Source organism: Bison bison, unplaced genomic scaffold (genome assembly GCF_000754665.1).
Source record: "Bison bison bison isolate TAMUID 2011002044 unplaced genomic scaffold, Bison_UMD1.0 scf7180017864451, whole genome shotgun sequence".
Classification (NCBI taxonomy): Eukaryota; Metazoa; Chordata; class Mammalia; order Artiodactyla; family Bovidae; genus Bison; species Bison bison.
The window spans coordinates 1,464,949-1,489,225 of record NW_011495013.1 but is presented as its reverse complement, the minus strand read 5'-3'; the positions used below and the strand labels follow the sequence as shown (position 1 = coordinate 1,489,225).

Below are 24,277 nucleotides of genomic sequence, written 5' to 3'. Positions count from 1 at the left end.
CTCCAGTGCTCTTGCCTGGAGAATCCCAGGGACGGGGGAGCCTGGTGGGCTGCCCTCTATGGGGTCGCACAGAGTCGGACACTACTGAAGTGACTTAGCAGCAGCAGCAGCCTTTGTGAAAGAAAAGCTTTAAATTTCAAATCTACTTCAGCTTGAGTATGTGCAGAAGAGATTCCAGTTGTCTCTCAGTATCTGTTTCCCAGTTCTCTTCCAGTGAAAATACCCATAATCTGCTTTTTATTTTTTAGTGGGAGGCAGGACATTGTAATGTTTTATTTATTGGCTGTGCTGGATCTTTGTTGCTGCGTGAGCTTTTCTCTAGTTGTGGTGAGCAGGGGCTACTCTCCAGTTGCAATGCACAGGCTTCTCATCACAGTGGCTTCTCTTGTGTGGAGCATGGCTCTAGGGCATGTGGGCTTCAGTAGCCGTGACACCTAGGCTCAGTAGTTGTAGCTCCCAGGCTTCGCAAAACGTGGGATTTTCCCAGATCAGGGATCGAGCCCATGTCTTCTGCATTGGCAGGCAAATTCTTTACCCCTGAGCCACCAGCAAAGTCCACATGCAGTTTTTAGATGAAATAAAATCTACTTTCCTCAAGTCTTTCCTTACAGCTAGCAACGGATATGTGACCAAGTTTAAGTCAACAGGATGTGAGCAGAAGTGTAGTGCATGACTTCCCAGAAGTGTCTTGAAAGTAAGGCACAGAGCTTTCTTCTTCTTGTCCCTGATTTTTCTTGGTTAAGAGGAGGACGTGAAGGCTAAAGCTTGCGTGGCTACCTTGGATCAAAAGGCTATGAGCTGAGGATCATGGAGTAAAAGGACAGTAGGCCCCAGCCAGTCACAGAACCTCCACACCAGTCCTGGACAGCTCATGTCCAGATCTTACTTACAGGAGTTTGACATAAGACTCTATTTAATCTAAGCCATTGGTAGAGTTTTCTGCATTTACCAACCAAACTCTATCCTAATTGATAAAATGAGTAATACACAAAATGAGATAATACACACTATTGTTGTTTAGTCGCTAAATCGTATTCAACTCTTTGTGACCCCATGGACTGCAGCACACCAGGCTTCACCGTCCTTCAATATCTCCCAGAGTTTTCTCAAACTCATGTCCATTGAGTCAGTGATGCTATCTAACCATCTCATCCTCTGTAGCCCTCTTCTCCTCCTGCCGTCAACTTTCCCAGCATCAGGATCTTTTCCAATGAGTCAGTTCTTCACATCAGGTGGCCAAAGGATTGGAGCTTCAGCTTCAGCATCAGTCATTCCAATGAATATTCAGAGTTGATTTCCTTTAGGACTGACTGGTTTGATCTTGTTGTCCATGGGACTCTGAAGAGTCTTCTCCAGCACCAAAGTCTGAAAGCATCAATTCTTCTGTGTCAGCCTTCTTTACGGTCCAACTCTCACATCCACACATGACTACTGGAGAAACCAATCTAATATTTCCGGTTATCAAATAGACCAGTGAAGTTCAGGTTAGTCACTCTCTAGTTTACATACAGATATGGGAGCATCACAGCTGGTTTTTTTTAGTTGTTACGCTTTGTCCAGTGATACTAACTATTCCCTTGTGTCCTGTGACATCTATGTTCATTAAAAAGGTAACAGCTGTTCACAATAGCAGGTCCTTTCAAGGAAGTTGTTAATAACTATCTCAAAAGAAACGGAAGTCAGGAGAGACTCTGCAGCTGCAGAGACCAATAGATGCTCAGACTTTTAAGGAGCCAGACTAGCAGTAAGAAATGTCAATAATGAGAAGAAATTATATTTCCAGAGAATCAAGCAGGGAAACTATGAGGCAGAGCTTTTAAATAGTTTAAAACAGATAATCCATCTATCATTATCCAAGTCCAAATTTAACAAAAAACAATAAACATTTAGATTTCACAAATCCAGACTAAAGCTTACCTTTGTACTTTGCCTAAGTAACTCTTTTGAGTGAGATGAAGATTAAAGGACAAATAAGAGTTAAGACTAAGAAACAATGTGTTTGAGCGGTGTGTTTATTTTTCAAGGAATTGAGCTTAAAGGACTTTGTTTATATGTGTTATGACCAATATGAAAGCTTTGTCCATTTAAACATTCATGAGCCAGCCTGTTTCTAGCCAAACACAAAGAACTGTCAGAACTATTTGCTTTAAGGAAAGAAGAATAAATTGTTAGAAAATTGCAGCAAATTCTTGCTTTCAGTATTAAAAGCAAAACTATAAAATACAGACTGTCTCTCACCGAGGTCTCATGAGTGCATTTAGTTTTCATGTTAGAGGAAAGAGGAGGAAGGCCTTAGTTATCTTGGCTGCACTACAGGTCTTATCCAAAACCCATGGGTGCTACTGATTCCAATGAGTCTTACCTACTCACTGAGGATGCTGGGTGGGGCTGCTCCCGGGTGATGCCATATCCTAGTACTTTGGGTGAGTTCTTATTTACTGCTGCATTTAACAGGCACACATAGGCAGCCACACACAAAACACACTACTTTTTCTTGGACAAATCCCTACCTTAGGTCAGTCTTTCTCATAATTAAATACACAAAGCTCTCACTATTACAATGTTTTCCCAATTTTCAGGTCATTCAAATGCAATGGTCATAAGATATACATCTTAGAAGAGTATGTTTCTAATTTTTCAGAGACCAAGGCAAGAACTTGGCCAACGTTACCTCACCCATACCAAGGCTCTGACAGGTAAGCAAAATGACCTTTAGGATCAAAGTGCAGAGCAAGTCTTCATTTTTGTATAATACTGTGTTGTTTCATTCAGGCATTATTTCCCCAAGAAAGCAGGCACTGAGCTCTTTGGCACCCAGAGTCATATACTGACAGACTGAATTTGCTCTTTGGGAATTCAAGTTGGATAGATAAGCCCTCCCATTCTCAGAAGGGAATAAAATTTCAGGTAGGTGTGGGGTATGGGGGCAAAACTGTTGTTGGTAAGACACATGACATCTTTGGCCTGTGCGATTTTATCATGCGGACCTGTAATGATCTTAAAAGCAAGCAAATGTGTTACTTTCCCACCTTATCTAAACCTCATGGGATGAGGAAGAAAAGCCAAGGTACCTTTCTCATCTGAGCCAGCAAGCCTTCAAACTCCTTCAGGTTCAGCGTAGTCCCACTGTACGAGGCACAGCTGTTCGCCGCTTTGCCCAGCCAGTAAATGGTCACTAGTACCTGTGATACAGAACCATGCACAAAGAATTACTTTTCAACCAAGAAGTCAGTAACGCTCCTTGAACAGGAAAGCAGGAAGAGAGAATGTGAAGCACTAATTTACAAAAACCACCTTCCATGAGGTATCCATTCTAGGTAAAATTGTTTTACTAGGAAGCCAATGCTGCGTCAGTCAACACAAACATGATTCAGTAGTGAAAATAAGACCCTAGTTTTAGGAAGAATTTGGTTGTGAGAATGTGAACAGGAAGGAAAAACAAATCTTCCAAAACTATTTTCATGTCATGAAGGTTTCAAAACCAGGAAGCAAAAATTTTCAGAAACTCTGGAGTCTTTACCCAGACAAGCAATGAAACAGGTTGTCAATTCCTTACAAGAGTGGTACTTTAAAAAGGCCCATAATTTCTACTTGCGGGCACAGAGGTTCTGCTAAGGCCATTAGCAAAAATTTTTCAAAGGAGTGAGAAAACATAATTAGTGGTTTCCAGAACAAGATCAACAAAATATATCTAATTAAAGTCAGAGGACAGCAATGTAATGAAGAATACATTCTGCAGAGACCTAGCTCTGGGGTATAGTTAGTTAGATTCCTATTAATCTGAGATGGGAAATTTGGGGCTGGGCAAGACTACTGCCAATTAGCAACTGTTTGAATGTTTAAGAATGTCTATGAATATTCACTGGTCTGAAGCTTCAGTCCTAAGTTAATTCTGTCCTGTTTTTCCAAAGAAACTTTCCACAAAAGCGAATTCTCTTTACACTGATTTTCCCACAGAACCCCACAGGGGTCATCTGAAGATGAGTTCCATAAAGTTGAATGACCGGGATCTCAAGCCTATGGAAAAGCTAAGACTATGATTTTGTTTTCACATTTGGTCTTAATGCTCTAGCTAGGCTGGGAAGTATTTACTGTCCCTCCCTCTATTTGCTAGGCCAGAAAATGCTCTGGACAGCATGATATATGTACAAGCTTCCAGATGGCAACAGGCCCAAAATATGGTTATGTGCATCATTGCTAAGATGTGATTTGGTTTTCTACCTCTGTGGGAAAATGTTACTTTAAGAATCCTTCAAAACTTCCAGAAATTCTTTTTTAAATGATTACTTACAAATAAATTTCTAGAGTACAGACAATTACAGATGTCAGGACATGAACTAGGCCCATAAAATAACTCATGTGTGCTAAGGGTATGAGGCTCTCTTGAAAAGTGTAATAGGAGAACAAAAGACAGGACTGTGTTGTGTTTTAGATTATGGGGTTTCTGTTTAAAATTGTATGATGAAAAATGCACATAACCGTGGTTTTACAGAGGAAGAAAAAGGAGGTAAGAATGAGAATGTCAGTCAAATATAATAGCACCCTGGAAATTTTTTTAAAAGTGGAGGGTCACAGCCAATTTTAAAATTTTATAGACAGAAGATCATTTCGTACACTCTTCAATTTAAACTTAAAAGAGCAGTAATGTACTTGCCCTTGGAAAATAAGATCTAACTAGAAAAAGATGATTTTGGAAAGTGCTAATAAAAACCTCAAAAGATTAATAGCAAAAAAATACACAAAAGGTACAGGCCCACAATAGTCAACAGTATTTATATTACACTAATATTTTCCCAAAAACAACTTGCCCAACTGCTTAATTTAATAACCCCATCTGTGCTTACCCACGGCAAGGAAGTAATATTAGTGCTCAGACACATCATTCTGTGTTTAAGAAACCAAATTACAAAGAGTGCAAGCTTTCATTTATTTCAGATGGAGCTCTTATCTAATTAAAGAGACATTCCCCCCAACCAGAAAAAAACTACCATTTTTATTTCTATCACTGACATTAATTTTTCTATCAGAGGTACATATACTTGTTTTCTAAGAATGATTCTTTCTAGCTAGGCATTCGAGAGGCACTGAACTTATGAGGTAAAATTTATGCCCGAACCACCAATGTTAGAAGGAGAAAAGCTTTAGAAAGTGAAGCTAAAACACTTACATTTTTCAGCTTCCTACTATAGTCAAGACTCCTAATTAGGAAAAAGGAAAAGAAAATATGATCAGTTTCTTCACTGTGATCTTCATTTCAACATCTCTAAGATATATGTGAGAGCTAACAAATACAATGAAATCATCAGAATATATTATTTTTAAGGTCTACGATTAGTAATTTCAGGTACTAAATAAAATTACACAGAAAACAAAATAAGGAAGGATAAGATGGGATTAAAATTCCATAGTACACCATGGAAAGATGAATGTTTTGTAACATCTGGAAAATGAAGAATTTCATTTAAAACTAGGACTGTTTATATTTGTATACTCAAAGCTGAACTGTTCAAGTAAAATTTTGCCTAGGTTATATATCACTGTCAAACTGAAATCTGACTACACTTCCAAAATCTTCTTTATACAAGTACTTTTAACGAAGGTCTAAAACTACTTAATTAAATAGACCTGAAAAATATATGTAGAAGAGGCAATACTATCCAAATATTTGTTCTTTTCTGCTATGGACATAAATTAGTGTTGGGAATTAGCCATTAGCAGGAAAATATGCATGCTATGTTCAAATATACACACACGCATTCTTAAATATACAGAAACATTTATTCTCAAACTATAAACAAAAAAGCTACTTGGTGGTACTTTCTAAATATTCATACAGTGAAATATAAGAATTTCTTCTAAATTATTCTAAGTTTTCTTTAGCATGTCAACAAATAAATACTAGGAAAACAAATGCTACATTTCTTTTTTCCACAGAACTTCAGTTGGGGGTTGGGGAGGGGGAATGTAATTCTATTGAAAAAACTAGTCAAGAATTTCTTCAGATATTTAGATCACAATTACCTAACTGCTGCATATTCTGACCCAAAGTACAGATTAATGAACAGATGCCCAATTTTAAGCCAACTGAGATTGGAGGGAACGGAAAAAACATAGTCCAGATCCAGGATATAAACCATCTACAGACACTCACATTGCAAGAAGCAGTGGTCCAACCTGGATTGGATTAGGAGCATGTTTCATATTCCCCCCATTAACAGAAAGGATGATATGTCATTAACTGCTTAGGTGTTTGCTAGGATTTAAAAAAACTGAACAACAACAACAAAACTAGATGAAAGCAAACAAAAATCTATTAAAGATTTGAATTTTTGGTGAGAAACTTAAGAACAGGGAACATAAGACTTTCTCTGCACTGACAATGAACATTTTTTGACTAAAATTGTGACCCAGTTCTGAAAAAAAGTCACACTTGGCACACTCTAGGAGCTCACAAAACATTTGTTGAGTGACTCACACATAACAACCATGTGAAAACGCTTCTAAATTTTTCAGAGACGTCCTCGGGAGCAACCCAAAGGCTTCCTCCTTTGCATCCAGTTGCTGCAGTTCTCTAGAATGATATTTGCTGCAAGCCCTTTTGGATTATGCTTTCATTTCTCACCAAGGTTGTCTGGCACCCATTACAGGTAGAGTGCACAAAATTACACACCCAGTAATCATTTGCAGGTTCTCCCTCTTTCTTTCTTTGTCTACTCAAGTTACTTCTCAAAAAAAAAAAGAGTAAGAAAAATTACCTACAAAGAAAGCTAAAGAGTACTTTGAAAAAGACAATTTGAAAAAGTATCAAAATTATCTATGTACATGTTGGCCAATTTACTTTTCTGTACAGCAGAAATTGACGCAGCAGTGTAAAGCAACTATACTCCAATTTTTAAAAAAAGCATCAGAATTTTCTTCTTGGGATCCACCCCTCTACCTATTGCTTTCAGTACTAACTGGTGTCAACAGGGTGTTTTCCATCTCTGCGAATGCTTGGCTCAACTTTCAGAGGGGAAAGCAGAAAAATATAGCAGTTTCTACTTTCATTTACCAGAGCTATGAAATCCACATGTGTTACAAATGTCCCCAGACAGTACTAAGTTAAACCAGCATCACTTACAGAAAAGTTGTGAAGCAGATAGTTCATTCCATGCCCCAATCCTCCTTAATGCTACAGATTTTCTAAGTACCATAAATGAATTTATGGCATAATTTCAATATAAAGTTCTTTAGGTTCTAAATATTCATACAGTGAAATAAAAATTCTTTCTCTATAATTATTCCCAATTCAACCTCCTATAACGCCTGTGGACAACTCCTCAAACCACACTCATCCTTGCTCATTACCCTTCTACCACACTGGCTGGCCACTCTTCTTTCTCTTTCTAGACATCAAGTTTGCTTTTCTTTCCTAGCCTTTCTACCTACCCTTCCTCTGCCCTGAATACCATATAGATCTTTGCATGGCTGGCTCTTGCTTTCCTTTCATGCCTCAGTCCTCAGCTGAAATGCTATCCCTTCAGAGAGACTATTCTTGACACATTTTCTTTTTTATTACCCCTCAGTTTTGTTGAGCTATAATTGATATAAAACATTTTATAAGTTTAAGGTATGCAACACAATGATCTGATGTATATATATGTATATTGTAACTGTCACTATCTTTTACAGCATTTATTTTATTACTATTTTCTCCTCAGCACTTACCACTCCCTGCAATTTTTAAAAATCTGCTTATTTACTTCTCATTTCTTGACACAGGATATATAAATTCCATGTGAACAGAAGGCCTATTCTCTAGTGACCAGAAAGGATCAGACATATAGGAGCTGCTCAATAAATCTGTTGAATGAATGAAAAATATCAGTCATAGGGGAAAGCGATGGGCCAGTGTTTCTTAACAAAATTAATAACCTCAAGTGAAGGAAAAACTTAAAAGGGAAGAAAATAAGAAGAAATACAAAATGGGAGATAAGTGGAAAGATATGATAAAGAAGGGAAGGGAGGCACTGGGAAGAGAAGGAGACGGAGAAAAGAAGCAAAAGCCAGAAAAGGACAGAGGAAAGAACAGGAGAAGGGGAAGATGGCCTAGTAACTGAGAAGTGAGTGTGTGCCACTGGTCTAAGAGACTTTTTTCCCTTTGGATTGCTTTCTGTGTCTTTGAATTAAAGTCTCTTTAGAAGCTGGTTGACCCACCTTCCCAGATCTGCACTGAGCAAGCTTTAGCTAGAATCATACCCATAAGAATATTCTGTCCAATTCCATTTTACATATGAAGACACAGAGCCCTACTGAAGCAAAGGCTCTTGGATTATAGACCTAAGGGTTAGCATATATAGAGGCAGACCCTGGGTTTCCTGATGCCTAGGCTTTTACAGAAAAGCAATAACGGTGATATGAGTTCTAAATTTCTAAAACTAATCAGCCTCAGAGTTCTCCTGGTTTAGTAACATACTGGTTTAGAGTGACTTAAAAAAAAAAAATGAATGCAGCTGCCAATATTGTTAAGTGAACTTTCCTTCACCCTCTAAGCAATGTGTGTGTGACTAATGATTACCTACCATGCCACATAGTTACTATTGTTTCTGGTCACTTGCCACCCAGGTGAAACTACAAATATGAGATGAGGCAGAACCTGAAACAATTTCCTAAGCTGAATAATGATTTATACAGGCTGGATTTAGGTGCAGAACAAATGGAGCATGTGAGCACTAAAATGAGGTTTATGGTGCTCTCCATATTCAAATATCATAACTTTTATTCTGTTATTTTTGCCCCTAACTAAAGTTTTTCCATGAGAAATATTAAAGAGAGGTCAAAAGGTACAAACCTCTAGTTATAAAATAAATAAATAATGGGGTTGTAATGTACAGCATGACAACTATAGCTAATAAAACAATATTGCTTATTTGAAAGTTGCTAAGAGAGAAGATCTTAGAAGTACACATTGCAAGAAAAATACATTTTATATAGTGATAGATGTTAACTAGACTTACTGTGGTAAACATTTTGCAATATACACAAATACTGAATTACTATGTTGTACATATGAAACTAATATCATAGTGTATGTCAATTATGTCCAACTCTGTGTGACCCTATGGACTGTAGCCTGCCAGGCTCCTCTGTCCATGGAATTTTCCAGGTAAGAATACTGAAGTGGGTTGCCATTTCCTTCTCCAGGGGATCTTCCTGAACTGTGGTCCTGGAGGAGACTCTTGAGAGTCCCTTGGACAGCAAGGAGATCAAACCAGTCTATCCTAAAGGAATTCAACCCTGAATATTCATTGGAAGGACTGATGCTGAAGCTGAAGCTGCAATACTTTGGCCACCTGATGCGGAGAGCTGACTCATTGGAAAAGACACTGATGCTGGGAAAGATTGAGGGCAGGAGGAGAAGGGGGCAACAGAGGATGAGATGGTTAGATGGCATCACCAACTCCATGGACATGAGGTTGAGTAAACTCTGGGAGATAGTGAAGGACCGGGAAGCCTGGTGTGCTGCAGTCCATGGGGTTGCAAAGTGTCGGATATGACTGAGCAACTGAACAACAACAACACATGTCAATTATATGTAAAAAGAAGGCACACTGACAACAGAGAAGTGATTTTTATATAGTCAATCATGGATGACTCTCCCTTATTCCTAGTCATAAATCATAAAATCCAATATAAACTCCAATTGATTTCATTTAGTAGTTTCCATATTTTCCCCCATAATTAAAAAAAAAAAGCCAGTATAAGCAGACAAATACCAAAAAATTTACAGTTCTGAATTTTGGTGTCTCTCTTTCTTCTGCCCTTCTATGGTAAAATGACCCAAAAGTAATCAAAAGGAGAAGTACATCCAACCCAAAGATGCTATGTATGTAACTAAGCTTATTATTAAAGCATATTAATGCCAAACACTGTTTGACTAACTTGGAAAATGTTTTATATGAATTTGGTAGAGTCTGAAGAACTTTTAAACTACAGAAAAGTTACCTCCACCATCTCAAAAGGACTCTTCATCTCATTACCCTGCTCACAGCTATTTCTTTACAGAGAAGCACACTTGCCTTTTCTTTTACTAAAACATTCTTTCCCAAGAATTCTTTGGCCCCAAACATGGCTCACTGAGTAGATACAGTCAACAACAGTCAAATGGCCAATGATCCATCTTCAGAGAACTTAATCACTGACACATATGAGAAAACAGTTACAAATGTAAATGGAGAAGAGATTTTTCCATAATCTATTGCCTTCTTTGCATAATAAACAGAGTTCAGAACTGTTTAGGAGTTTGCAGTCTTCCAAGAGCCTATTCATATGCCCAACTGGAGCCAATAAAAGCTTTTTGTCTAACCCAAATAGATTTTGCGCATACTTCTCCCTTGCCTCTCCCTCTGTTAAGTTTCACCTAAAAGTTTTCCTCCTTGTCTCTAAAATTCTAACTCTATATGTATGATTTTTGCATTTCAAAAAATTATGTTTGATCAGAATGAAAGTTAGGCACAAGGGAAGGCCAATGTGGCTTGTTCTGAAAGCTGGATTTTCACCTTCACATTTCTAATTTATTAGGCATGCCCAATTCTCTGCCTCTTAGACCTTACAACATCATCGCAAAACCGCAAATCAAACCGTAAATGGGTTTCCCTTGAACATAAATCGTGCAGGACTTACTTGACTGTGACTCTGTTGGACGTATCCTGCAGGTCACTCGGGTCAAAAAGCTGAGATTCTTTAAGGCCGAGCTCTTTACAACCTCTCAAGAATAATATGATATTGTCCTGGAAGAAAGAAAAGAAATCTAAGTCTACATTATTTAATATTATTTCATGAACCAATCTTTCCTCTTTAATAGTCCAAATCACTGGAGAGAAGACAATCCTTAGGGCAGTCAGAGTCAGATGTGAGTCATGGCTTGTTAGATAATAAAATCATACTTTGTTAGGAAATCCTGGAGTAAACAGACACTGCAAACTTTTGAACCCACAGCTATATCAAATTCATTGTTCTTCCCTTTACCTTTCACACTGGTGTAAAACTTTAAGTTAAATGCCACTGAAAAATAAAACTTAGGACTTCCCTGGTGGCCCAGTAGTTAAGAATCTCCCTGCCAATACAAGGAACAAGGATTCGATCCCTGATCTGGGGAGATTCCACATCCTAAGAGTAACTACTAAGCCTTCACTTTTATGCCTGTGTTCTGCAACAAGCGAGTATCCCTTGCTTGCCACAATTAGAGAAGGCCTGCTTGCAGTGCCAAAGACCCAACACAGCCAAAAATAAATAAATACATAAAAAAAAATTTTTTTTTTAAAGAAAAGTGTAACTTAAGTGATTTGAGGGGAGTAGTCCCAGGTGATAGTGATAAAGAACCTGCCTGCCAATGCAGGAGACACAGGAGACAGTGGTTTGATCTCTAGGTCAGCAAGATTCCCTGGAGGAGGGCATGGCAATCCACTCCAGTATTCTTGCCTGGAGAATCCCATGGATAGAGGAGCTTGGTGGGCTACAGTCCACAGGGTCACAAAGAGTTGGACACGACTGAAGCAACTTAATACACAGTACTTCTATTGCTTCAAAGTTTTGTCCATGTCTTATTGCCTAGAATCTGGTTCAACATTTAAAAAAAAAAATAGGTTTTACTACCTAAGAGTCATCTTTGAGTTTTTCTTTTTAACTGATCTTCAAAAAGTACATCCTTCATCAGCGGGTTTTGATCAATACCTTTTTGTGGACTGTAAACTGAATTAAATTGGTGGGGGGAATCTAGACTTAACTGGAAGGGGAAAAAGAGGGGGCAAGGAAATCTTTTGGAAATAATATCAAAGACTTTCCTCATGGTGATGCATTTGTCTATCAGGTACAAGTTGACTTTGGCCCGGCAGAGTAGCAGACACATACAACAGCTGAGAAAGGCTCTGGTCTTCATCTGTTCGGAGTCATTAAGAATAAACAAATGGCTCTGGAAGGGATGGCAAATTGTGAGTCATCCTTTAGGAACTCTAGGACATTAGCTGCAGATTCATCAGTTATGTCTTCGTAAAAGACTTTGTAAAAGACGAGCTAACTGGTTCCATCAGGTAGTTCAAACTTCAGGAAAGGAATGATGAACACTGGTTTCAGGAGCTGGATCAATGTGAAATGAGAGTGAAATTTGCTCAGTCATGTCCAACGCTTTGTGACCCCATGGACTATACAGTCCGTGGAATTCTCCAGACCAGAATACTGGAGTGGGTAGCTATTCCCTTTTCCAGGGAATCTTCCCAACCCAGGGACTGAACCCAGGTCTCCCACATTGCAGGCAGATTCTTTACTGGCTGAGTCACCAGGGAAGCAAATGCTATCTAAATGCTCTAAGACAGATGCTACAAAAATCTGAAGTCATGGTGGTGGTAAATAAATCATATATTCAGAGTGCAATTTAACAAAGTGAACAAAAATCATTGTATTTCCCAATGACCAGTGTGTAGGCAGGATTCTGCTAATAAGATGGCCCCCAAGAATCTCACCCTCTGGGGGACACACTCTATACAATCTCCTTCCCTTGAGTGCCAGTGGAGCCTGTGCATATGGTAGATTACCACTTTGTGATTATGTCATTAACCACTTGGCTTTCAGTTGATCAAAAGAAAGATGGCCTGATTGTGCCTGACCTAATCATGGGAGCTTTACAAAGCAGGTGAAGTCAGAGTTTCTGCTGGCCATAGGTTCTATAGCTGCAAAGAGATGCATTCTGTCAACAACCACATGAGCTAGGAAGAGGCCTGGAAGAAGCTCAGCTTGGACTTCAGCCCCTGCCAACACCTCAATTTCAGCACTGTGAGACCCTGAGCAAAGAATTTAGTCACACCATGTCAATATTCTGATTATAGAAACTAAGACAGTCAGTGGATATTGACTGAAGATGCTAAGTTTATAGTAATTTTTATGCAGCAATAAAAATTAATACATCTAGGCTCAAAATAACAAGAGCAATAGCAATAAATTGCTAACCTTTATATAGCCTTTACTAACTGCCAAGCATACTTTTAAGAACTTTACATATGTTAGCTCACTTAATTCCTGCACAACCTTATGAGGTAGGTACGATGATCATCCTCATTTATAGATAAGCAGTGTGAGGCATGGAACAATTAAGCATCATTAAGGCTACCCTAATAGTTCAGTTGATAAAGAATCTGCCTGCAATGCAGGAGACCCTCGTTCGATTCTTGGGTCAGGAAGATCCCCTGGAGAAGGGATAGGCTACCCACCCCAGTACTCTTGTGCTTCCCTTGTGGCTCAGCTGGTAAAGAATTGGCTCACAACGTGGGAGACCTGTGTTTGATCCCTGGGTTGGGAAGATCCCCTGGAGAAGGGAAAGGCTACCCGCTCCAGTATTCTGGCCTGGAGAATTCCATGGACTGTATAGACCGTGGGGCTGCAAAGAGTCAGACATGACCAGTGACTTTCACTTCACTCCAACCAGTGAGTGGTGAAGGAATGAAGGCTGCACAGCCAGGAAAGAATGGAGGTGCAAAAAAACATGGCAGACATGAGGAAATCAAGCATCAAATCTGAGGCTGGTACCAAAGGAAGAGGAGGCTTTGGAGTCAGGGGCTGATCAAAGGGGCCCTTGAAGGCCATGGAGGGCAGAGGGGTGGTAATGTGAGAAGTAAATGCCCAGGTCTGCAGCAGAAGTAGATTGTTGGGGGTAGGCCTTGGGGAGGAGGTGTGCAAAGGAAGGACTTAAGAGGAACAAGGCAGGAGACAGGGAAACCAAAGAGGAGATACTCCAATCTCACTTCCCTCCAGCGGAGTCTGGCCCACCCCAGTATGTTGTCGCTCCTGTGTCCCCGGATTTTTTTCAGTGGGTAAGAAGTACCATCATTCATAAGACCTGTGTCATGTACAAGACATATTGTAGACTGACAATGAGCTGGTTATAGTCTGAAGTTATCCATACCCTTCACAGTCTCTTCTCCAATCACGTTACATGTTTTAAAATTATCCAATTTCTCTTTGGAGTTTTTCTATTTTGCTTCCAGAGGTTTGTAGATGTTCAGGTGAGTCTTTTGCAGGGCATGCAACAATCTTTCTGGCCTATGAGCTCCGAGGGCTTCTAACCCAGAGGAAATTAAAGGATGGGTCTCAGAACTCTCTAGGAATCATCTGGGACCCCAATAATAGGAACAGACCAGTGACCCCCACGTGGTCCCATCAGAGGCGCATGACTGTGGCACATGAGATTTTCAAGGAAGGCGCGAAAGTGTTCTTCCCACGTGAACTAGCAGAAGTGCCCCTGAGCACTGCTCTATCTTCAGTACACAGACCACAAACACAGAAGTGCTGTGTTGCCAGTCGGGCTGAACATTTTGGGCTGTGAGATTTAAATAATGGCAGGTCTCCTTCCAGTTTCGTGCTGCAACCTGATGATGCTGGAGGGGAGCCAGACCCCAGTCAGGAGAAAAGCCAGAAGGAAGAGCCCCCTCAGCCAAGAGCTAACAAGGGCAGCGACCAGAGTGGGCAGGGAGGGCTGTGCCTTTAATTACTTAAAATGCATCCCGCAAATTCCCATCTGCCTTGCTCTTCACGCTGAGTTTTTTCCACATTTACAACTCCAAGCAAAACTAACAACCTAGTGTCTTAGCTTCTGAAGCCAAGCAACACAACTGTGTCTCAATCCTGGGAAAGACGTGGAGACACTGATTTACCACAATGACTATTCTATTTAGCTCTTACTAGTATAGTATTGCAAACTCATTAGTTCTTAGGCTTCAAAAGAAGTTTTTAAAAATCTCTTCAAAAATGTCAATGTCATGATAAAAAAAAAAATTGGAGACTGAAGAGACATGATGACCAAATGTATCATATGACCTCTGGATCTTAGATCCAGAAAGGAAAAGTATAATAAAGACTATAAAAGTTCAATTTAAAAGCAGACTGTTGTTGGATAACATTATTGGATGAATGTTAATTTTCTTAGGCATGACGATGGTGTTGTGGTTATATGAAAGAATACCTTTATTTTTAGGCAAACATATGGATTTTTCAAGGACAAGTTATCATGTCTATAACATAATTTCAAATGGTTCAAGCAAATAAAATGTGTGTGTGTGCATGCATGGCTTCCCCAGTGATTTGGTGGTATAGAATCTGCCTGCAATGCAGGAGGCTCAGGAGATGCAGGTTCAATCCCTGTTTGGGAAGATCCCCTGGAGGAGGGCGTGGCAATCCGCTCCAGTATTCTTGCCTGGAGAATCCCATGGACAGGAAGAGCCTGGCAGGTTATGGTCCATAGGGTTGCACAGAGTCGTACACAGTTGAACTGACTTAGGATGCACACACGTGTATGGATAGGAGAGATGGAAATAGATAGGGAGAGAGAGGATGCTATCTGTCGATTATAGAGAAAGACATAAAGCAAGTATGGCAAAAAACTAATAATTGGCAAATACAGATCTCAAAACTTGGCCTTTTTTTTTTTTTTTTAAAGCCTGGTGGGCTACAGTCCAAAGGGTGGCAAAGATGTAAATGTGGCATTGTGGGCATATGGTGGTCTCTGTCAAAATGACTTAACTCTACCTTGCGTGCATGATTAGTTGCTCACTAATGTCTGACTCTTTGCGACCCCATGGACTGTAGCCTTCCAGGCTCCTCTGTCCATGGGATTTTCCAGGCAAGAATACTGGAGTGGGCTGCCATTTCTTTCTCCAGGGGATCTTCCTGACTCAGGGATCAAAACTTCATCTCCTGTGTCTCTGGCATTGCAAGCAGATTCTTTATCTGCTGAGCCATCGATGAAGCCCCAACTCTGTCACTGTAGCCAGACAAATACACAAACGAGTGGAAGTGTCAGCCTCCCCACACACTTCACTCGCACAAGCAGGCCTCGGGCTGGATTTGGCCCACAGGCTGTAGTCCACTGGCCTTGTTCTAGGTAACCAGTATTCCAGTACTGATTATGCCATCTATACATTTGAAAACTTTCCCAAAAAGTTTAGAGAAAAGGTTTTTAAATGTGTAGAAATGTATTCAACTCCATAGGGTTGTGAGTTCACTGGCAAAACCAGTTTCCTATAACTGAAGGGAAAAATAACAGTTGCCTCGGAGACAACTGTTGCAAAGTCTCTGAGGTAAAGGCTCCAGCACTACTGATGGAAAGTTTTCTATTTCTGGCTAATGGGAAAGTGCAGTAACATGAGTCTCAATTCAACACAGATGCGGAACATAAAGTTCCTGAAAGAGGCCATTTTGTGCTCAACCAATAGTAATGTATAGGTTTATACCTCTGTTTACCTAAGGATTATGCATTCAGTCCTGGTTCTTGGCCCAGGGGTTTCCCATGTCACTAATCTGTGGGCCTGGGTTGAGGCCTGAGCTTTCAGCCCTCCTCAAGGCCTCTTCTCTGAGGAAACCCTGATGCTTCTCTCCCTTCCCTTCTTGCTCCAATTTCAAGATAAAGGAAGGCCAGGATGGTCTCCACCTCCAGGGTTTCCCCAGCATATAGTAGGTACTTCCCCTGGTGGCTCAGAGGGTAAAGTGTCTGCCTACAATGCCGGAGACCCGAGTTCAATCCCTGGGTTGGGAAGATCCCCTGGAGAAGGAAATGGCAACCCACTCCAGTACTCTTGCTGGAAAATCCCATGGACGGAGGAGCCTGGTAGGCTATAATCCATAGGGTCACAAAGAGTTGGACACGAGTAAGCGACTTCACGTCACTAAATATTTAAAACAAATTAAGCACTACATTCTAGGTACTTAGAAGAATAAAAAAAAAAAACCTACAAAATTCTGGTAGATGAAATGAGAAGGACTTAGAAGTATCTTATCTTTAGGATTAATTTTCATGATCTATCCTATAGCTGGATTTGTTCAAGATACACGTAAAGAGAGGTTTAAGAAAAATTGTCTCTTTAGACAATGGAAACGAGGGAACAAATGCACCATGGAACACAGCATACCAGTTTTGGGAGTCAGGAGGACTCCAGTTAGAATCCCAGCCTCATCCACATACTAGTTACATGGCCCTGGGCGTGGTCCCTAATATTTCTGATCTTTGGATTTCTAATCTGTGAAGTGGGGGATGCCATTAATCTTATACGGAGGACAGAATTATGAGAGTTGGACCGTAAAAAAAGGCTGAGTGCCAAAGAATTGATGCTTTCGAACTGTGGTGATGGACAAGACTCTTGAGAGTCCCTTGGACTGCAAGGAGATCAAGCCAGTCCATCCTAAAGGAGATCAGTGTGTTCATTGGAAGGACTGATGCTGAAGTTGAAGCTCCAATACTTTGGCCACCTGATGCAAAGAGCTGACGCACTGGAAAAGACCCTGATGCTGGGAAAGATTGAGGGCAGGAGGAGAAGGGGACGACAGAGGATGAGATGGTTGGATGGCATCACCAACTCAATGGACATGAGTCTGAGCAAGTTCAGGGAGTTGGTGATGGACAGGGAAGCCTTGGGTGCTCCAGTCAGTAGGGTTGCAGGGTAAGATGCAATTTGGTGACTGAACAACAACAAACATATTGAGAACATAGCCCATTGTCTCTAGTGTTTCCAGACACTCATTATATGGATGTTATGTATTATTATGGCTTTATTGTCAACTCAGGTTAAGAAGGGACCAGAGAAAGTGAGAAAACTCTATCCATCCACAAAAACCAGTATTTATAGCCCTTGCCGGTTACATGGGAGATTTTTTTTTTTCTTTTTTAAAAGGGTAGTTGCAATTACTGTTTAGTTAGTTTTATAAATAGCCAACTTGACTTACACAGGCTGCCTTAAACCCAGGTGTAAGCTATGTACCAAAAGTCCATTTCTAAGAAGATGGCTTGTAGGTTATCATTTGTAATTAACTCACAGAATTAGTCTTTGCATGGTGGTTGCCAGTTCAGGCCAGAAAAACCTATTTAATCCAAAATGTAACTGAAGAGGGGTCTTAATTACACTATGGAACCTAAGGGCTGAGTAGGACACTGTCTCAGTTGGAAAGCTTATTCAGAAAGGCCTGCCTGTGCTCTAGGCTGTAGTCAGATGGAAGAGTCCAAAGGCCATAGAAGAGGCTTCCATGGCCCAAGGAGGCACCTCAGGAGGGAGGGGCAAGAGTGAGAGGGAAGAAAGGCAAGCCTGCAATTCATTCCTGTGCACCCCTGAGACACATCACTGTCTCACCTAGGGTCTCCCTACTATCTTCAGAAGGCAGCAAGGACCTTCCTACCTTTCGCTTTCTCAGCTGTCATTTCCAACTGGCAAGGGGTTTCTCCTTTCCCTTGATCCATTGCGGAGCAACGTGTAGCCCTCTGGCTCTGAGGAAGGCACCAGCCCTTAGTGGATCTCTAGAGAAACCAGACAGGGATTGAGAAGCCTCCTGCTCTACCCAATCTCCTTGGCTTTATTTCCTTTATAGCCAACAGGGAAAGGGCAACATGATGATGGATTTGGAGTTCACAGAAAATGGATGTAACGCTCATTTGGGTTTCAAATGAACCCAGACGTCTATATTGCTAGGTATTTAAAATACAATATATATTTTCAGAATTGGATTAGAAGTTTCAAGCCTCAATTTTTTTTTTAAAGATCAGTAAAATAAGCAGCTTTCTAGACTTTTAGCAGTAATACTAGATGCTACAATAAATCGAACTATGTCAAAGTTTTGAGTGAATATAAATTAGAAATCTAGCATTCTATTCATTCTAAGTCAAACAAGTGGAATCAAAATGTCATAAATATTTTAGCTAGGCAAAAATATTAAGTTTTCTAAAACATGTATTCTATTATACATACTGTATACAAAAGCTTTTCTGCTGTGCTTGATAAAGGCTTGGGAAAGAACTTTAAAAGAAAAAGAGAAAGAGAAATTGGAAAACAAACTAAATGGGAGCACTGAATATGAAACAGAAAAAGTGAAACAAGCTAGATAAAAGTAAAAGATCATCACATAGTCCAGTTTTTAAACATGGCTGCTCATTAGAATCACATCTGGAGCTCTGGAGAAAAAACAATACCTGGGCTTCTTAGATACACCTATCATTTAAAAGTGTACACTTAATTTCCAAATACATGGGGGTTTTAAAGTCTCTTTGATATTAATTTCTCACATAAATGCTTTCTTCTCTGCAATCATCCTCTGGTTTTTCAGTCTTGTAACCTTGAGGCTACAAGGTTAGACAGAGTCAAAGATCTCTCTTGGTAAATGTCACACTGCACTTGAAAATGTGTGGATTATTTTCAAATATCTTTTCATATTGATTTCTGACATAATTCCACAGTAATAAGAGAACAGACTCTGTATGATTTCAATACTTTAAGCCATGAAATTTTTCACCTTGTTTTATGTCCCTGGATATGTTCCAGTGTCTCCTGGTTTATAATCTTTGGGAACTTGAATAGAATTTGTACCCTGCTGTTGTGTAAACATTGTATGCATCTTAATTATGTTGAGTTGATTCATAGGACTTTTCAGGTCCACTATATCCTTCTACTTTTCTGACTATTCATTCTATTAGTTTTTGAGAGTTTGATATTGAAACTCCAGCTAAAAATCTTAATTTATGTACTTGAAAAATAATTGTAATATACAGTGGAACTATATGTAACTTTGTTCTGTATTTTCCAAGTCGCTTATAGATGTGTTATGATATTTTCATAATTAAAAAATTTAAATGCTATATATATATAAAGCCTCTGTATAATTTTCCATTTCTATAAAGGAGAAGACTAGGCGGAGGGAGTACAATGTAAACTGATGTTACATCTGGTGAATTTATTATCTTAACCCATTTTCTATAGTAAATATTTGCTTCAAAATTCTTAATAAGGATTACGGTAGCTCAGAAAGATTTGCAAGCATATCAGAGAAGATCCAGACTTTTCTTGAAAATCAATAACTAATAGCAATGTTACTTTTCCATTCTATCTCTAAGGCTTTTTTTTTTTTTTTAATGGTTTTTGCTAGGTTTCCTGCATTTGAAGCAAATTCCCTCTAACAGAACTTAAGGAATACATTACCAAAATATCTGCAGGAACTTACCCCACAATTATTAGAATCTGGGGATTTCCTGTCCCTGCCGTGAGTTCATGGTCACTCTCCTAACCTGCATGGGTTCCAGCCTGGCTCCATTAATTGGCAGATGTCCAGCCACAATCAGTACTCGCCAGACTTTCAACACACTTGAGTTTGCCAGGAGCACTTAATGAGGATACCAGGCCTTCCACTGAGAGGCAAAGGCAGCTCACTCTGCCTGGGGGAATTCTGGGGAAGTCTGACCCAGAAGGTGGCCGCTGGGTTGCTGCTTGCAGAAGAAGAAAAAATGTTATGGATGGGAAGTGAGCAGAAGCACAGTGAGTTGCAAGGAGAGAATGGGGAGGGGAAGAGAGCTCTGCAAGGTAAGCTTGGGAGAGTTCGTGAGAGCCTTGTGAAGGATTTGTGAAGGCTTGTGAAGCACTCTTCTCTAGGCACTGGGGAATCAAGTCCAGATAATAAGGACAGAAAGAGTCCTGTGATCGACCTCTATTTTAGGAGAATACGTTGGGTGGCAGCAGGAGAGAGCCCCTGGGTGGAGGAGAGGGTCCGTTCAAAACTATAAGAGCTCTGGGAAATGTGGAAAAGCCTGAACTCATTCTGAAGTACTGAGTTAGCCAAAAAATTCATTTGGGATTTTCCATAGGATGAAATGGAAAAACCCAAATGAACTTTTTGGCCAACCCAACAGTAAGGGCAGAAAAGGGGAAGAGTACAAGCACCCACTGTTGGCTTGGCAGTTAAGTGGATTCAGGAATAGAGAGTGAGGAGAAGAAGAGGGGTTTGGAGTGATGAAGTTTTCAGCCATTAAGACCATCTTAAAAAATAGAGGAAGAGGGGAGATTTGTGAGAAACAGAAATAATAAATGAAGCTTGGAACATTCCATATTCCAAGAGCCACAGTTCATCAGGAGCTTGTATTTGGGTTGGCTACTCAGAGGCTGAACGACCTTGGGCAAGTTGCTTACATAATCTCTGCCTCAGCTTGCTCTTGAAAGCCCAGGTCCTTACAAAGACTTACCAGGCCCTACAGGAGCCGCGGCCCACTACCTCTCTGACCCACCCCCACCTTGCTCCCCTCCCCTGAAGCCAGGCATAGCTCCTCCCCTGCTGATCCTCAACCAACCAAGAAGATCCCTGCCAGGGCCTATGCACTGCTCCTTTTCTTACCTAGGTATTATCTAGAATGATCCTTTCTTTTTTTAAAACATAATTAAGATTTATACAATTTCCACATAACAGAAGGATACAAATTTCATTCAAGTTCCCATAGATTATAAACTAGGAGACACTGGAACATACCCAGGGACATAAAACAAGGTGCAGAAATTTCAGGGTCTAAAGGTATTGAAATCATACAGCATCTGTTATCACTGTGGATGTTAGAAATCAATATAGAATGATCTCTTATATACAAAAACTAAACAGTCAAGATATATGCATGGAATGAATGAATGACCATAACTGTGGGGATACATATAATGTCATAAAGATGTTGTGGAGTTAAATAAGAAAATATATGTAAAGTGCTTAAAATAGAACAATGCTCGACACAATAAATGTTTTCCATTGTGATATTTATTTCTATTATTAGAATAAAACTGTTAAGTAATCAATGAATGGAATTTCTGATTAGAAGGACATTACTGACATTGGGGACAACATCAATGGAATGAGAGAGTAAAAAGCAGATTGCAGGAAGTTAGGAAATTAGAATAAAAACAATAGAGAAAACACAAAGAGACACTTCTGGGAAGTTTAGCAGAGAAGAGATTAAGAAAAGGTATGGTGGGTCAAAGGAAGGCTGGCTGATTGTTTATTTTAGGGAAGTGGCAGGTAAGGAGAGACATGGAACACTGCTTGCCCCAGAGCTGCTTTGCCCTCCCAGACCACTGACATTACCCTCCTCATGAGGAATCCTCGTTGAGAGTAAGGTCTGAGCCATCAGTTTTCGCTATAATGATCTTCCATCCTGCTCACCATTTCCATCAGTTGTGGGGAACTCTGGTCCTGTGTTGACTACAGTCAGCACTCTAGGTGACTTTACGTTCTACACAGCAACCTGTTTGACAGCCTGGCTTTGTAGTCTGGCTGCCTCAGTTCCAGTAGTTTTTACTCATACACTCTATTTTAGGATCCTAATTACCACCCACACCTGCCCGGTTGGAATCCCAATTTCCAATATCCTGCTCCTGGGCCGGAGTGCCTCTCCTCCCAGGTTTCTCATTCCTTCTCTCCCACACACCTGCTCTTTCATCTCTGCTGCTGCTGCTGCTGCTAAGTCACTTCAGTCGTGTCCAGCTCTGTGCGACCCCATAGACAGCAGCCCACCAGGCTCCTCCGTCCCTGGGATTCTCCAGGCAAGAGTACTGGAGTGGGGTGCCATTGCCTTCTCCGCTCTTTCATCTCTAGACCCTGTCTTTTCCTTTCAGTTCATTTCCCTCTCCTCTCGTTCCCTTATTTCCTTCCTGATCCAGTCCAAACCAGGGTGACTATTCAGCTGCTCCACTGCCTGGACCTTCAACAGCCCCTGCTCTCCGCCTTTCCCCTCGGGAGCAATGACCAGGAAAAGGAAATGCAGAGGTGGGACAGTTCACCTTGGACATGAGCCTTGGAGGCTCAGCCAACCACCTTTGTCTCTGCTTGAGGCAGGGAACAGGTATGCCCACTCCTCATGTTTCTCCATGGAGGAAGAACACTCCTGGCCCCTCACTCTTCCTCCCCTAGGTTGGTTTGGGAGAAGGAATGGGAAGGCATGCTTGGTTCAGCTAGCTTGGGATTTCCTCTCTGTGGCAGACGGCCTGTCCATAGGACACATATGTCCTGTCTGTCTCTGCTGCGTGGGAAGGGGCCTCTCTCTGCGGGGTGAAGCCTGTGGTTGTCCAGCTGTGCTGGGAATGGGTGAATAAATTTGTTTAATTCGGGAGCAAGGATTAGCAAACCCACTTGGTTGCAGCTCTAAACCCACGCTCTCCTATTTGTTTCATAAGAAGTAAAGCTGATGTTTTCATCTCTATCTGACTCCTCGGTTTATGTCTCAGTTGGGAGGGAAAGAGAGGAGTGTTATTTACTGATCACCCTAAATCCCTAGCTCTCTGCTCCTGGTGCTACTGGAAATGATGGAGCTTTGCTGGGTCTGGAACTGCTACACCTTTCCAAGCTCCTGCCTCAGTGGGCCCACTTGGTCATCCTTCTGGGGCTCCTGGCCAGCCCTTCTCCCATCCTTGCAGAGGGTTTCACAAACCTCCTCTGCTTTCTAAAAGCTCTCTGCCATGACCTCACCTTCTTCTCCCATCAACAGATAGATGTCATTAGCTCCCAAGAGTTAAACCCTTTGCATCACCCTTCCCACATTCTGCATCTAAACACTTTAAAAAAAAGAATATAAAGTTGACAACTGCAGACATTTGCAAGCAATCTGTTAACATGTTTTCATCAATGAGAGTGAAATGCGGGTCAGTGTAAGAGTGAAGAGCAAATAGCCAGCAGTTAGGCTCTATTATCTTTAATTTTTATACTTATTCAAAAATATTAATTGCATACGTATAGTATGAAAGGGCTTCCTAGGTGGCTCAGTGCTAAAGAATCTGCCTGCCAAACAAGAGATATGGGTTTGAGCCCTGGGTTGGGAATATCCCCTGAGGAGGAAATGGTAACCCACTCCAGTATTCTTGCCTGGAAAAGGAAACGTCAACCCATTCCAGTATTCTTGCGTATCTCCCATGGAAAGGAGCTTGGTGGGCTACAGTCCATGGGGTCGCAAAGAGTTGGACACAACTTAGCAACTAAACAACAACAAAAAGTATGAAAGGCAATGTGCTAAATGCTTTGGGCAGGAAAGGGTCTTGATGAGAACTGGGACTCTTATTCGTAAGTGAGAGAGGCCCAGACGGATGCAGGCTTTTATGGGATGCCCAGTGCATCCCAGCTACAAGGAGGTACAGGGGCAGCTGACTGTTTGAAACAACAGGAAACCAGGGCTTCATCTATTGGGAACCTGGCATTGCTTCATCTCCCATCCACTTGCTCTGCACACTGGCTGGCTTGCTTTCACCACACACAGGTTTCCTTCACATGGATCCCCTAGTTTCCAATCTCATACATGAATATTGTCACCACCTGAGAGCACTGACTTTTTCATTTGCAGTTTGAAAAAATAGCAGGAAAAGGAAAAGACCCTTATTGGTGTGCCTGGGGTCAGGTCCCCTCCCACAGTGACGAATGGGACAAGTTAAAAGAGATCATGAATCATTTAAATCAATGGTGGGGAGGAAGAGGAGCCAGA

General features: G+C 40.8%; 1 protein-coding gene across 5 annotated transcripts in view; it reads right to left on the bottom strand.

Moving 5' to 3' along the window:
- Positions 1 to 24,277, bottom strand: part of LIMCH1 (LIM and calponin homology domains 1) — a 248,864-nt gene that overhangs the window by 90,727 nt on the left and 133,860 nt on the right. For all 5 annotated transcript variants that reach the window (XM_010858842.1, XM_010858849.1, XM_010858846.1 and 2 more), the window contains exons 4-6: positions 10,663 to 10,769; positions 5,168 to 5,198; positions 3,072 to 3,182 (exon numbers count right to left, since the gene is read on the bottom strand). In XM_010858842.1, coding sequence (XP_010857144.1) covers positions 3,072 to 3,182; positions 5,168 to 5,198; positions 10,663 to 10,769 — 249 coding nt within the window. The remainder of the gene's footprint in view (positions 1 to 3,071; positions 3,183 to 5,167; positions 5,199 to 10,662; positions 10,770 to 24,277) is intronic.